The sequence below is a fragment of the Xenopus laevis genome, chromosome 6S, assembly GCF_017654675.1.
Source record: "Xenopus laevis strain J_2021 chromosome 6S, Xenopus_laevis_v10.1, whole genome shotgun sequence".
Classification (NCBI taxonomy): domain Eukaryota; kingdom Metazoa; phylum Chordata; class Amphibia; order Anura; family Pipidae; genus Xenopus; species Xenopus laevis.
The window spans coordinates 116,995,942-117,011,062 of NC_054382.1; the positions used below are offsets into that span (position 1 = coordinate 116,995,942).

General features: G+C 41.3%; 1 protein-coding gene across 1 annotated transcript; it reads right to left on the reverse strand.

Annotated features, from left to right (window-relative positions):
- Positions 1–807: 807 nt before the first annotated feature.
- On the reverse strand, positions 808–8,688 carry tp53inp1.S (tumor protein p53 inducible nuclear protein 1 S homeolog). The gene is given in 4 exon segments (NM_001094510.1): positions 808–1,751; positions 3,386–3,737; positions 5,166–5,418; positions 8,528–8,688. Coding segments are annotated over 3 exon segments (693 nt in total). The 5' UTR covers positions 5,257–5,418; positions 8,528–8,688; the 3' UTR covers positions 808–1,501.
- Positions 8,689–15,121: the final 6,433 nt, after the last annotated feature.

A 15,121-nucleotide genomic window follows, 5' to 3' on the forward strand; every position in this document is an offset into this window, starting at 1 on the left:
TTTCTTAATGTTTGGCTCCTCCTTTCACTTGTGAAAATATAACATATGGGGGGGGGGGGTAAACCTAAAGAACACAGGTATGGAGCATTAGAACGCAAACCCCCATATGGAATAAAAGGCACAAAGTTTGGCCAGGAGCAGTAACACACACAGGAACCAATAAGCTGCTTGCTTTTAAACAGGTGACCAGTAAATGCTTCCTGCTGATTGGTTGCTATGGTTTACTGCTCCTGGGCAAATTTAGGGACTTTTATTACATAAACCCCAAACTTTTCAATTCCAAGTAAACCCTGGGTCATACTGGGACTTCTAGGACCTAAGATTGAGATAGTGCCAGATGTTCTAAGTGTTATACATGCATGTGATTGAAATGAAAAAAAAAAAAAAAATGGCTGCTGGTAACTGACCTAGGTTTGTACCAGCTAGAGTCTGGGTCCACAGTTGTTGCTCGGACAGGCCAGTATAAGACCTAGTAAAAAAACAAATACATATTTTCTTGCTCGTTTATCTTAAAGATAGAGCAGATTTCAGAGTTTTATGAAAGATCTTCATCCTGAAACTATGTAAACTAATTCAGGAAAAATCACAAAGCAATTAGAAAGGCATGTTTCTTTTTATGGGAGCTCTGTGTGCAGTCTCTATATAGACTGAGAGATCATTAGTATCAAGAAGCAGTAAGAAATATCTATAATAATACAGGCCTCGTTCTAAACTGCTCACATATTGTATCTTGTTGCATATTGCTTTTATCCCTTTATGGCTGACCACCATAAGCATTGTAAAATAAGTACAAATTCAGGCAGGATCTTTTGATGTACAAAAATCAAATTTACAACTTGCATGAATGTTTTTCATATCTACAATACAAACTTTTTCATGTTTTGATTCCGTTTAAAATTCTCCCTCTCAGTAATGATCATACATTGTACAATTCACTTATACATGGTGGTGGACAAGACATCTAGTCTAAGACACATTTAACAAGCCCCCTAGCCCTATTTCTGAAAATGTATGCATTAACCGTAATCACTGTAGTCACCAAAGAAGTGTTCTCTGGTGGGAAATCTCATTTTAGAAATGATTAGCAAAGGGACCTGAGCTTCGGAGAACTATAAACAAAGATTAAGAAGTTAAGTGGCTTAATAACCATTATAATAATGCTAGTATGCTACAGATTATATACTTTCTGTACCAACACACACTAGCTTTGGTTTTGACAGTCTCTTCAGCAACTGCATCAGTTTCAGTGTTTCTTCTGAATGCAGACTAGCCCAATGCTAGCGTTGCATAAATGCTAAAAATAAGTCTTTTGCGGTGTGTTTAAAAATACAAAATCTCCATAAAAGTGTGGGTTAACAAGAATGTATTAACTTTGTGCTGAACTTACAAAGGTACAGAACCGAGACCTGCACAGTCCTAGTACCAGAGTGACTTGTATGCAGTACTGTGTGTAGCAAGCCCTTCTGCTACTCAACCCAGGGAACAAAGCAGAAATATTCCTTTAGTAATTGTACTGCCGCAGTGAAGGCTGATGGACGAGGAGTCTGCTGTGCTTGATTTGTTGGGAACGGCATCCTCGAATGAGATTCTGGCGTCGAAGACCCTTTCGGTTCACATGTTTTTCCAAATGACGTTTAGTCAACTTATCACCTACAAATGTTTTGGTGTTCTCCAGTCCTTTCATGCGAGCAGCAAGAGATGCTATAGAGCAGTGTAGGTGTTTACCCTTTTTTTTATCCTCTGTATCCGACCTAAAAACAAATACAATTATTTTAGAAAATAAATAATACATTCAGGAGGTATGGGATCCATTATCCAGAAAGCCCTAAATTATGGGAAGGCCCTCTCCCATAGAATCCATTTTAAACATATTTTTCTTTGATAATAAAAAAGTACCTTGTACTAAATCTCAGCTATAATACAGCTAGATACAACTGATCCTTATTGGAGTCAAATAAATACTAAAATACAATTAATACAACATAGCTAAAATTAGTCCTTATTGGAGGTAAAAAATCCTACTGGGTTTAATTAATGCTTAAATTATTTTTTAGTTGACTGAAACCACTAGGTCCCAAGCATTCTGGATAACAGGTCCCATACCTGTATTTGTAAAGCTACTTGAGTCTGTTGATTATAATATTATCATAAAAAGGAGCTTATGTCTCAGAATACAATTTATAAAGAACTCTGCATCTAAATATATGATATTTACTAGCCACACCAAATTCCGATAGGTCCTGAGTATCTCAGCATAATAATTAACCATGTGCAACAAAAACATAAAATATATATAACATTTTATTCATACTCCACTTAGGTTAAAATGCACTTTCCCTATTTTGGATACAAATTATATATTTCACTAGTAATACAAGGGAGCAAAAAACAATATTGGACATTTCAAAAACCTAGCCCAGTTTTCCCACTATGTACAGAAGAATCCTGATTTTACACTATCCAGGGGACTGCTTCAAAATAGTGTAAATTCCAGGAAAACAATCATTCTGTGAAATGAAAAGCAGCTTGTCTGAATGAGAACTACTATATATCTATGTAGATTATATGCCCCAGGCTATATTCGTCAGCCCTGGTACTCTGAAGACCCATTATTAAAATTAAAAAAAATTCCCAGTTGCATTAAGTGCTCTCTCCCTCCTGACATATGGAAATAAAAATGCACATTAGACGACTTCATGTGAGGCAACCCCCCCAGGTATTATCATCACTTACTGGATACCCCGGGGGAATGTTCCTGATAGCAAAACACTGCACCAGCCCATGGTACCTTAAAACATCAGTGAAAAGTATCTAATTTGCCACAATCCTTAAAGGAGAAGGAAAAGTTAAAACTAAGTAAGCTTTATCAGAAAGGTCTATATAAAGACACCAGTAAACCCTCAAAGTAATGCTGCTCTGAGTCCTCTGTCAAAAGAAACAGCATTTCTTTCCTTCTATTGTGTACTCATGGGCTTCTGTGTCAGACTTCCTGTTTTCAGCTTAATCCTCCAGGGCTTGATCTTGAACATGCTCAGTTTGCTCCTCTCCCTCCTCCCCTCCCTGCTGTAATCTGGGCTCAGAGCTATGAGCAAGCAGGGAGAGAGTCAGGCACAAAGTGATGTCACAGCAAGCTAATACGGCAGCTGCTATCCAAAACAAACCGAGACAGTGTCTAGAATGGTTTACTCAGATATGGAAAAGCATTTTAAAGAATAAAAATGCCGTTGTAGCTTGCACTGTTGTGGCTAATCTATTGACAATAAACTACCATGGTAGCTTTCCTTCTCCTTTAAAGAGCACTGATTTCTATAATACAAATAGAAAATAATCAATCAACAGACACAAGAAATATGTAACAAAACCTTTAAACTTACACTATACTTACTCAATTCTATCATGGCTGGGAAAACCAGATTCACTTTTAGTCTCTGATTTGTGGCACAAGTTATTAACTGCATACACAGACATGCTTGGGTGCTCAATGAGAAGATTTTCCAAAGGGCTGGTTTTTACCGCTACACTGGTCAGTTCTCCTGCAGTAAAACAAGGGGGTGGTGTCACAAACCAGCTTTCCTCCATGGGGCATAAGTTGAAATGAATGAAGCATGAGTCACTTGTGGTTGCTAAATGTTCAAAAGCATTTGGCACCTGTGTGGTAACAGGTTTTTCATCAGAATGGGATATGACTTCAAACGTTGCTGCTTCTTCAGAGAACCTTGAACCAGGATCCACTTGAGCTGAATGAGGCAATTGTGAAGAAAACCGCATATGAACGTTATCAAAAATAATGTGTTCATATTTTATGTGCATGTAATTATGTTGCTAAGTTAAACTGAATTTTACCAAGTACTCAATTCACTGACTAAAACATTAAATGGTTAATTTCAATTTACATTTCCTATACTCAACAGAACGCCAGTAACCAGTTTAAAGGGGAACTATTGTGAAAATGCAAATTTGATATAAGCTTCAGCATACTGAAATAAGAAACTATCTAAATTCAATCAATTAAATATTCTGTACCGTTTCTGAAATAACTAAGTTTATCTTTACTATCCCTCTCAGCATCTGTTTCTCTTCATTCTGTCTTCACGTAGGAGTAGGGTGTCAGATATTCATAGACAGTTAGATCCAATATATCTTATAGGGGGGGGTTTCCTTTTGCCTAGAAGATGTATTGGAGCTCACTCTATTAAAATCACCAGACATCATGTCTCTCTACATGCAGAATTTGTGCAAAAGTCAGTAATTTTTGTATATTTTGTTTGTACTGGAATCAGTTATTTGAGTGAGCTCCAATTCATCTGCTAGGAAAGGAAGCCCCCCTATAAGATATATTGGATCCAACAGTCATCTGACACCCAACTGCTGCTAAAGACAGAATGAAGAGAAACAGATGCTGAGAGAGGAATATTGAGCATAAACTTGATATTTTCAGAAATGATGCAGAATTAGGGATGCACCGAATCAACTATTTTGGATTTGGCCGAATCCTTGGTGAAAGATTTGGCCAAATATCGAACCAAATCTGAATCCTAATTTGCATATGCATATTCGGCCCAATCCGAATCCTGCTCAAAAAGGCCGAATCCTGAACCGAATCCTGGATTTGGTGCATCCCTATGCAGAATATTTCATTGATTATATTTAGAAAGTGTCTTATTTCAGTGTGCTGAAGCTTATCTTAAATTTTTATTTTCGCGATAGTTCCCCTTTAACACTGTGCATGTGCCAGTAGCATATTCTCCAATCATCACTGTGCAGATGGCTGGCCCAGAAAGAAAAGAGCAACAAATATGTAGGCACAAGTAGATGTTGACAGTAGAGGGACATTAGTTTAGTGCACAAAATGTCTTTTGATAATGGCTGAGTGCAGAAGACCCCTTGTCTTGAGCTACATGGCCAGCTTTACAGAAGTTGTGCATCTCTACAAACTAGTTAGACTTCTAGTAATGAGAAATGACAGGTCATGTCATAATTAAAAGGAAGCCTGTGTGCAAGCATTGTTGCTTGAGCGTTCTCATTCTTATCTTTTCAAATATTTAGAAAGTTCCCAATAAAAGCATATCAGTAAGATATACATATAAATAGATGTAGATCTATAGATTTGCACAGAATGTACTATGCACAAAGGACAAAAACTTAGGGCTGCATTAAATTCATACCTATAAAGTCAACGACAATCCATTCGTCATCTTCTTTTTCGCTGAGTTTGGTTTCTTGGCTTGGGACATTGCTACATTCTCTAGCAAACATATTGTTGAGCCTTTGGAACATTCCCAGACAAGGCACAGTCCTTTGGTAGCAGTGCGTCAGACTCACAGAATTTTCTCAGCTGTAGCTAGGTGGCACGAGCAGCGATAAAGTGCCAAATTATCTCACTGCAGAGATATATATGTAAACTGTTCTGGATAAAGCCTTAAAAAAAAAAGAAAGAGAGAGAGAGAGAGAGAGAGAGAGAGAGAGAGAGAGAGAGAGAGAGAGAGAGAGAGAGAGAGAGAGAGAATGTGATGCTTATTGCTGCACAGAAACAGTTGGCTTGCCAGAACAAACATACAGGTAGGATGAGATCTGTAATGCTTGGGACTTGTTGCTTTTTCAGAATTTGGATCACCATACCCTAAAGTGACATCAAAACATGATATAAATCCAATAGGACTGCTTTGCAACCAACATGGATTTTTGCAGCTTAGTTACCATCAAGTACAAAGTACTGTTTCATTATTACAGAGAAATAATTTATAAAATTATAATTATTTTCTTTATATTCTATGGTAGATGGCCTTCCCGTAATTCAGAGCTGAATATCTGGTTTCTGGATAACAGATTACATATATGTAAGAATCCCATAGGCATGTTAGTGCATCAGCCTTAGCAACATTTGCAAGAACTCCCTGAATTTGCATCTGCACCCTCATCCTTTCCCTCACCCTATTTGTAACACAAACCCTTAAACCCCCCCGCTGGCAAACTGAAAAGATGAAGCTACATCCTCCCCAATCTTATGTCAGTGACATCATATCCTAAATAGAGTAGAATAGAGTTAAGCAGAGAGTTATTAGAGACAGAGGGGTGAGTGTGGGGGTAATTCAGCAGAATGAGAAGGGAAAGGGTAAAAGAGGAGAGTGAATAGTGTGAGATAAAGTTATTAGAGACAGAGAGGAGCGTGTGGGGGTAACTCAGCAGAATGAGAAGGGAAAGGGTAAAAGAGGAGAGTGAATAGAGTGAGATAGAGTTATTAGAGACAGAGAGGAGAGTGTGGGGGTAACTCAGCAGAATGAGAAGGGAAAGGGTAAAAGAGGAGACTGAATAGAGTGAGACAGAGTTCTTAGAGACAGAGAGGTGAATGTGAGGGTAACTCAGCAGAATGAGAAAGGAAAGGGTAAAAGAGGACAGTGAATAGAGAGAGGCCATGGATAGGTGGGGAATTCAATGGAACAGCAGGACAAGGAACTGTAGGGGTAAATGTGCTTTGTGGCAAATGCACTGGGAGAATGGTTTAAAACCCACAGGCAACCTGAACCCTTACATTTTCAATAATGAATGTAGTTACACAGCTATACACAGGTTCATTATAGTCTCTTTACACACAGTCTATCAGACCTTGCACACATTAACACTAATCATTCATTTAATACACAGGTGCCCCGCCTTGTCCCTATCTGTGGATGCCCATGATGTCACATATTTTTAGGGTGGGCTCAGGTCTAGGGCATTATAGATCTTTTGTCTTTATTTTGCTTCCTTGGACATTTGTAATAATAATTGGCCACTTCAAGCATTTGCACCAACATCTCTAATAAAGACATATATATGACTTCTATGTACCCGCCCTATTCATATTGACTCAAGTGTAAGTGTACTATCGAAGTTTATCTAGGCAGAAATGACCGTTAGTTCATAGTTTGCTATGAAATGCTTGCGCTGACAAATTTACACTAGTGAAACTTCGCCAGCGTTCGGCTGCAGCAAAGCAACTTTGCATTTCAGTGAATTAGTGTAGTGGCAGAGAATTTGTGCCTGGTGAAGTGGTGTGAAGTGTGGTGAATCCTCCGCAGGCGAAAATTCGCCATTTAGTGAGTTTGCCCCATAAATGTGATAAAAATGGACACATGCTGCTTCCAAAAGCACTTATATCAGTTGTATCGCTCCTTTAGCTGTTATGCGTAAACACAATTCCAAGCTTAGCTTTAGTGCGCAGAATTGCGGTCTTGGTCTAACGTCTACACTGCAGAATTTTGGGAAATGTACGCAACGTAACTAGAAGGTATCTTCAGACTAACGACTGTATGACTGGGAAAGATCTTCAACGCTACTTATGTCAGTCAAAATAGGCTTGTAGTTGGAAACTCTCTTTATTGGGGTTTCCTTGTCCTTTAAAACCACTGAAAATCTTTCATGAATGTACATTTAAAGGAAAACTATACCCCCAAAATGAATACTTAAGCAACAGACAGTTTATATCGTATTACGTGACATATTAAGTGAATCTTACCAAACTGGAATATATAGTTAAGTAAATATTGTCCTTTTACATCTCTTGCCTTGAGCCACCATTTCATTATGGTCTGTGCGCTGCTGAGATCAACTGACCAGAAATACTGCAGCTCTAACTGTATCGGGAAGAAGTGAGGAAGCTAAAGACACGACTATTTGTTAATTGGCTCATGTGACCTAAGAAGTATAGTTTGTTGGTATGTTTGTGTGCACTGTGAATTATACGATCCCAGGGGGTGGCCTTTATTTTTTAAAATGGCAATTTTCCATTTATGATTAACCAGTGGCACATACTAGTAGAAAGGTATATTATTATGAAAATGGTTTATTTATATGAAGCAGGGTTTTACACATGAGCTGTTTTATGCAATATTTTTTTTTTTATAAAGAACTACATTGTTTGGGGGGTGTATAGTTTTCCTTTAGATGGCTTGGAATTTGTATTCTCATTTAAATGGCCTGGTTATAAAACAATCGGATCATCCTGATGTAAAGAAGAAGGGGGTATTTTTTAAAAGTTGCAACACATCCTTGCTAGGGTTCCACAACATAGTGAGCACTTTGTACTGTTATGTTTCCTCACAGTGGGTCTATTCTGGTGCTATTGTTCTCGACTAATGCCTCATCCTAACACCAGCCCCTGCCAGCAGCAAGATATCCCAGTGAGACACAGAGAGCAGCGCGGCGGCTTGTGCCACAACATGACCTGAGGCGCTGGAGAGGCCAAACAAGGAGACAAAGGGCGGGAACTGTTTTCATCCAGGCCACGCCCCTTACGTAAGAGCTACAGGATGCGCCTTTACGCTTGTCCCAGCCAGGGGGCGCTGTGGTGCATTTCTTACAGGAATAGAACGTCTCACAATAGAGGGTGCCGGCTGGACTAGGTAGTTAGTTTTCTGCACAAAGACATGAACCCTTACGCGCTTCGACGGTTTAAAGCACTTAAGCCTAATAAACATCTAAAGCTCAGGACCTTTTCCCACAGCTGTTATTTAACAACCCGCAGGCATTAAACATGACCGTTACTCACTCTTTGGTCGTTTTCTATTCTGTTTGCTGGCGCAGTCCTTCTGGCCGCTTAGGTTTCTTTTAAAAGGATGAGGTAGACGACAATAAAGACCGTTTATGTGAATAAATAGTCCCACAGGGCGAAGTATGAGGCACGAAAAGCTCCTAACCGTCCACTGGCTTCTCGGCTCGCGACTGAAGCTTTTTTTGTTGTTGTTCTACAACTGAGTTTGCAAACAGCTGATCGGCGTCGACGTCACGGCGAGCTTCAGAGCCAATGAGGACCCTAGGGCGGGCTGTCGTTAACGCACGTGACCCCAGGGGCTGGTCTGAAATGGAGAATGGGCGCGGCTAGAAAGAATATAACTGGTAGGCAGTGGAGAAGGCGCTGGTACGAGTGCCCTAGGGCGGGCGTTAGAGTGATAGGGGGCGTGGTTTTAACAACGGCTGCTGGTAGGGCATGTCCTGACAGAAGCCCTAAAAGTTGGTAGTGTGAGTGTGAGGCGGCGGATGTTTATGTTCCTAGTGCAAGAAGTGACGTTTTGTCCGGATTTCATCATCTTTAGCTTTTCCGTGTGAATTCACAGAAAAACTAGGACGCCGTGTCTCCAGTTCTTCTCCCTGTTTATTGCACACGGGAACATCTTTTGGGGGATCTAATTCTCACAAAATGTTGCTTAATAAAATCTATTTATAACGCAAATGCATTGTTATTAAACTGCAGAATTCGTGAATCGTTGCCAGTCAAGAGCACTGCTTGTTGTGACTGGAAGTAATCTAGTGAAAAGCCAACTCTCTTCCAGTTAACACAGTTCTGTCAATTCCCTGGCTTCTGCTGCAGTTGTTTCAGAAGTCAGAACCGGCAGTACAGAGACTATCAAGGGACAGATACTGCTTTTCAGATCAGTTAAAACCATTAAATTATATTAATGAACGCCATTTGTGTTCATTTCAGGTGTGCACAGCAACATTAGGGCAGAGCAGGGTCGGACTCGGCCAGCGGGACACCGGAAAAAAACCCAGCAGTCCCCTGGCTCTTGTGGGCCCTGCTGGCCCAGATCCGCACTCAGATGTGCAATCAGAGGCGGGCCAAGCAGGCCAGGCGCCCTAGACAGCCCAGTCAGCCTGCTCGCCCCTTCCTTTTCCCCGTCACTCGCGCATGCGCAGTAAAGACGTTCCCCATTGCGCATGCACAGTAACTCCAATCCCATGAACCGAAACGCCACTCGAGCGTGCAAACAGGTGGGTTCAGTCTAGGGGTAGGCAGAAGAGGTAGCTGCCCAGCGCCCCCCAATCATTGCGCCCCAGGGTCGGACTGGGGGACCCGGGGCCCACCGGGACTGCTGTCCAGGGGCCCCCCTCCGGCCCCCGCAGCCCTACAAAAATGCGTCTGCCCAGCAACACCGCCGCTCTGCGCATGCGCAACAGCGCCGTTCGGCGCGCATGCGCAACAGTGCCGTTCGTCGCGCATGCGCAACAGCGTCGCCGGAAAAAAAATTTTTTCCCGTGATTGCAAATATTTAGAGACGGGTTCTGGCCCGGCGGGGGCCCACGAGAGTCGGGGCCCACCGGGTTTTTTCCCGGTTTCCCGCCGGGCCAGTCCGACACTGTTGCGCCCTAGGCAGCTGCCTCTTCTGCCTACCCCTAGTTCCGGCCCTGTGTGCAATTTCTAGGCGCCTTCCTGCTGCTGGTGCCCGGAAAAAAATGTATTGCTCGCACAAGCACACGCGGTGACACTCCTTCCTGCCAGGGCCTTCTGGAAAAATACAGTGCACGACTGCGCACAAGGCGGTGGCCGGGGGGGTCTGGAGGGGGCCCTGGATAGCAGCCCCAGGGGGCCCCGGGCCCCCCAGTCCGACCCTGGGGCAGAGACATGCTCAGATTCATGGAGATTAGTCGCCCAGCTACAAATCTCCTCTTTTTCGGGGCGACTAATCTACCCAAACTACCTCCTGCCAGCTAAAATCTAAATCGCCGGAGGGATGGCAATCGGTTTGCCTCACGAGGAAACTTCGGGCATCTTCGGAAAGCGCCCCCGAGTGCCAGCCCACCGGTGGTTTAGACTGTAGCCGGTGGGAGGCAGTTCGGGGAGATTAGTCGCCCCCAAGAAGAGGCGATTTATCACCGGGCGACTAATGTGACCGAATTTGAGCGTGTGTCTCTGCCCTAAGGGTAAGACAAAGGACATTTGCCCTGGGGCCATAGTTCCACAGGGACCCCTGACTGGGCTGACTGGGGGTGGGGCATACAAGTTAAAGAGACTTATTTACCTCAGGAATGTCAGCCTTGTTGTCGTCATGTTGTACTGCAGCTACCAGCATCCCTCCAAAGGCAGTTGAGATGGTAGGGCTGCCGATAGATTTTCCTTTCTTTTACCATTCTTAATTATTAATAACATTGGTATCATGTTTCATATTTACTGGCCAGGTGGCATCCCTAGTTCTAGTGATAACAGGAGTTGCATTTCAGTAACAATACCTCAGTTACAAACTTGTGCACTGTCCTATCTCCCTGTCCAAGACTTGCAGTCTTTTGTGATAGGCAGTGGCTTCACCTAATTAGTCAAATTAAACAGGTTACCTTAGCTGTCTGGGGTCTGTCTTCCTTGTCAGTTACCCCAAGTCAAAACAGTTGAGCAATTGGGCATCTTTGCCGTCATCTTCTATCCTATTTTACTTTTTGAAATAATTTTTTTTCTCATTTTATTCAATTATCTACACATACATTGATCTTTATAATCAAGGCAGTCATTCATATAGTAGGTTTATTCTCAATCAACTTGGCAATTACTTGTGGAGAAGCTAATATATGTTTAAGGGATTTGTTAATTGGAGTAACATGTAACAATGGGAGAGCATAAGAACACCTTGCAGGTACTACCAAGCTGTAACATAAGTGGTGGTCATTGGTGCCGTTGCTACCTAGGTAATAATTAAGACCCCAGCTATGCAAGTCCACTATGCTGGCCCAGACTGAGATTTAAAATAGGCCCTGGCATTTCAAGTACACAGAGGTCAAAACAGCCACCACCAGACCACTAATATATATATATATACTAATATAATAAATATAATTTACTTTATTTAAGGCTGATTTTCTGGTGTGTTCTGCTTGGATATTCTTTATCTAACACAGTGATGTCGAACCAGTGGCTCCTGAAAAACAAGGACAGTATCGTAAGTACCTGGCACAGGGCCCGGATGCAGGCCGTGCAGCTGGCCTCCCGACACCCCTCCAGAATCGTTCGGATTAGTGACCACGAGAACTGCCACTGGCCCTGAGTGGATGAGGGCCCTCTTTTGCCCCCATGTAGTTCCGACACGAAAAATGGATGTTGCTCCCAGTGACCTCAAAGCAGGTGCTAAATTTGAAATTCCAGGCTTGGAGGTTTTGTTTGCAATAAACCAGATGTACTGCAAAAACAGAGCTTCATTTAGTCTGCCAGTCCACATAGGGGCTACCAAATAGGCAATCACACTCCTTATTTGTCACCCTGATTTCATGCTTGTGTTGCTTCCCAACGCTTTTTACATTTGAATGTGACTCGTGGGTAAAAAAAGATTGGGGACACATAAAAATTCTACAGAAGCTGTTTCCTATCTATATTGTTATCCCAAAGGTCATAACATATCCGGGCTGGTCTAGATGATCCAGCTAGTCTAAGTCAGCTAAAAGGACTTGTATGGTGGAGTCTTTTGTTGGGAATCTTATTTAAAAGTCTTAGGCTGAGGGCACACAAGTTTACTGCCCGCTTCTCTCTGCCTAATGAATATGAGAAGGAGAGAAGCAGATGTGCTGAAATCAGTGCTGCATTTAAAAGAACAGTTTCCACTTGTGTGGCTACACAGCTGAGCGGAGGGAAGATTAGCCTGAAAAATGCGAAAGCAGCCAATTTGAATCCGATCTCCGCTCTGCTCAGCTCGGTGTAGCCCCACACAAGTGGAAACTGTTCTTTTTTTTTTTCAAATTTGTTTTTATTATAAGCGAAAAGTAAAATCACATGAAATCACATGAAATATTTCTACAGTTTTCCATAAAGCAAAGATTGCAGTGATTATGATATCAAATATAAAACATTACAATAACATTTTAAACAATCAGCTCATTTACGGTGAGTAATATGGGGGTAGGGTCTATAAGGATTGGTATAGATAGGAGGTTAGCAATCTGTTGGTCTGGTGACTTCTGGGAGGCGCAGTATGAGGTTGTAAGAGGTTTTCTGGTAAGGTTGCTAGGTATTGGGATGATTCCATGATCAGAGGATTGTTTGTAAGAGTTTCCATGTCGTACCATGTTGTATGTCTAAAGGTATAGATTGTGAGGAAACTGTTCTTTTAAAGGAAAACTATGCCCCCCAAACAATGTAGGTCTCTATAAAAAGATATTGCATAAAACAGCTCATGTGTAAAACCCTGATTCATGTAAATAAACCATTTTCATAATAATATACTTTTCTAGTAGTATGTGCCATTGGGTAATCATAAATAGAAAATTTCCATTTAAAAAAATAAGGGCCGCCCCCTGGGATCGTAGGATTCACTGTACTCACCAACATACCAACAAACCATACATGTTAGGTCACATGAGCCAGTTAACAGACAGAGTTGTGTCTTTTGCTTCCACACTTCTTCCTGTTACAGTTAGAGTTTAAGTATTTCTGGTCAGGTGATCTCTGAGAGAGCACACAGACCATCACGAAATGGTGGTTCAAGGCAAATGATGTAAAAGGACAATATTTACTTAAATATATATTCCAGTTTGGTAAGATTCTTTAATATGCCACTTAATATGATATGAACTATCTGTTGCTTAAGTGTTCATTTTGGGGGTATAGTTTTCCTTTAAAGGAAGAACTCATTTCAGAGTATTGCTTCTCTCTGCCTTATTCATTAGGCAGAGAGAATCGGACAGTACACTTGTGTGCACTCAGCCCTATGGCATGTAGGGCCAAAATGAGTAAATGCCTTAGGCAGTGTATTTTCCATATATTTCTAAGCAAAGCAGTTAGGGGCATGTAGGGGTGTTAAGACTGCTGCTTTTTTCCCTATCTGAGTACAGCATTGTTTGTGGAGCTATGCATGAGTCCCATTGAATGATAAGCCCTGCTCCTGCCCTTAGGAAACGCTTGTGAACTCCCTGCAGTTGTACCAGGTGAGGACATTAAATGCTGAGCCCTGGCCAAGTTTCCATTTGCGCTGTCCCAGAAAATCCCCACAATCTAATAAATAAACATATCCAGAGAGCAGGCACCATGCAGAGGGGATTTTCAATCCCCGGATTACAAAATTAGCCTAAAAGTATGGTGATCATGTCACAGGCTGAGAGGTTCAGATGAGGTGCAAAGAAAAAAGCTTACTAGTGTGTAACTTAATATCCTAGACTTCACCTTTAAATTATAAGTGTCTGGGTAACATATATTCCACACCAACAAATGGTGAATTATTAGGAGTCACACCCACCAAAATAATTTGGGGGATCTCTTCATTAGTCATGAATACACCAACTTTGGGAGTTTTCCTGAAAAACTGGATGACAATAATTTCATTACATTTATTTTAAAACTGCTGCATTTCTCATAGCATTAATGGTAGGGTTTCCACTCTTTGCAGAATTAGGCACTGGTGGACTGCAGATCAAGGTCAGAAAGAGTGGGATAGTCACCAACTGTCAATCAGATGTCACGTATTGACTTTCGGGGGCGGGGGGATTTAAATTGCTGTCATTCCGACACTATTAAAACCAGGGTCCCCAAACTTTGTACAGTGTTTTGTACTATATGAACAGTGATTTTTACTATAGAAAAACTGGGAGGATACGACAAGAGCCAATCAGATTTAAAGGAAAACTATACCCCCCAAACAATGTAGGTCTCTATTAAAAGATACTGAGTAAAACAGCTCATGTGTAAAACCCTGCTTCATGTAAATGAACCATTATCATAATAATATACTTTTTTAGTAGTATGTGCCATTGGGTAATCATAAATAGAAAATTGCCATTTTAAAAAATAAGGGCCGCCCCCTGAGATCGTAAGATTCACTGTGCACACATACAAACCACATGTAAGGTCACATGAGCCAATTAACAGACAGAGTTCTGCCTTTTGCTTCCTCACTTCTTCCTGTTACAGTTAGTGTTGTAGTATTTCTGGTCAGGTGATCTCTGAGGCAGCACAGATAGAGTCACGAAATGGTGGTTCAAGGCAAGAGATGTAAAAGGGCAATATTTATGTAAATATATATTCCAGTTTGGTAAGATTCTTTAATATGTCATTCAATTTGATATAAACTATCTGTTGCTTAAGTGTTCATTTTGGGGGTATAGTTTTCCTTTAATTCAGTGATGTCACATGTTTTTCAAACCAACATGAATTTTTTTCTCAAACTTTCCTTTCTAGTTTGTATGATGAAGTAACCCCCCAAGGTATCTGAAAGCAATCATTTGGGGTTTTGTTACAGCACAGAAGGCATTTAGCAAACTCAAGATACAACACTTTTGTATACTAACATATCTTATCCTGGTGCAGCAGCAGAGGTCACTGGAGTTGAGTTTTTTCACATTATCACATAAAGAAAGTAATTATTGGGCTGGAATGTTCAACAAATAAATAGAACAT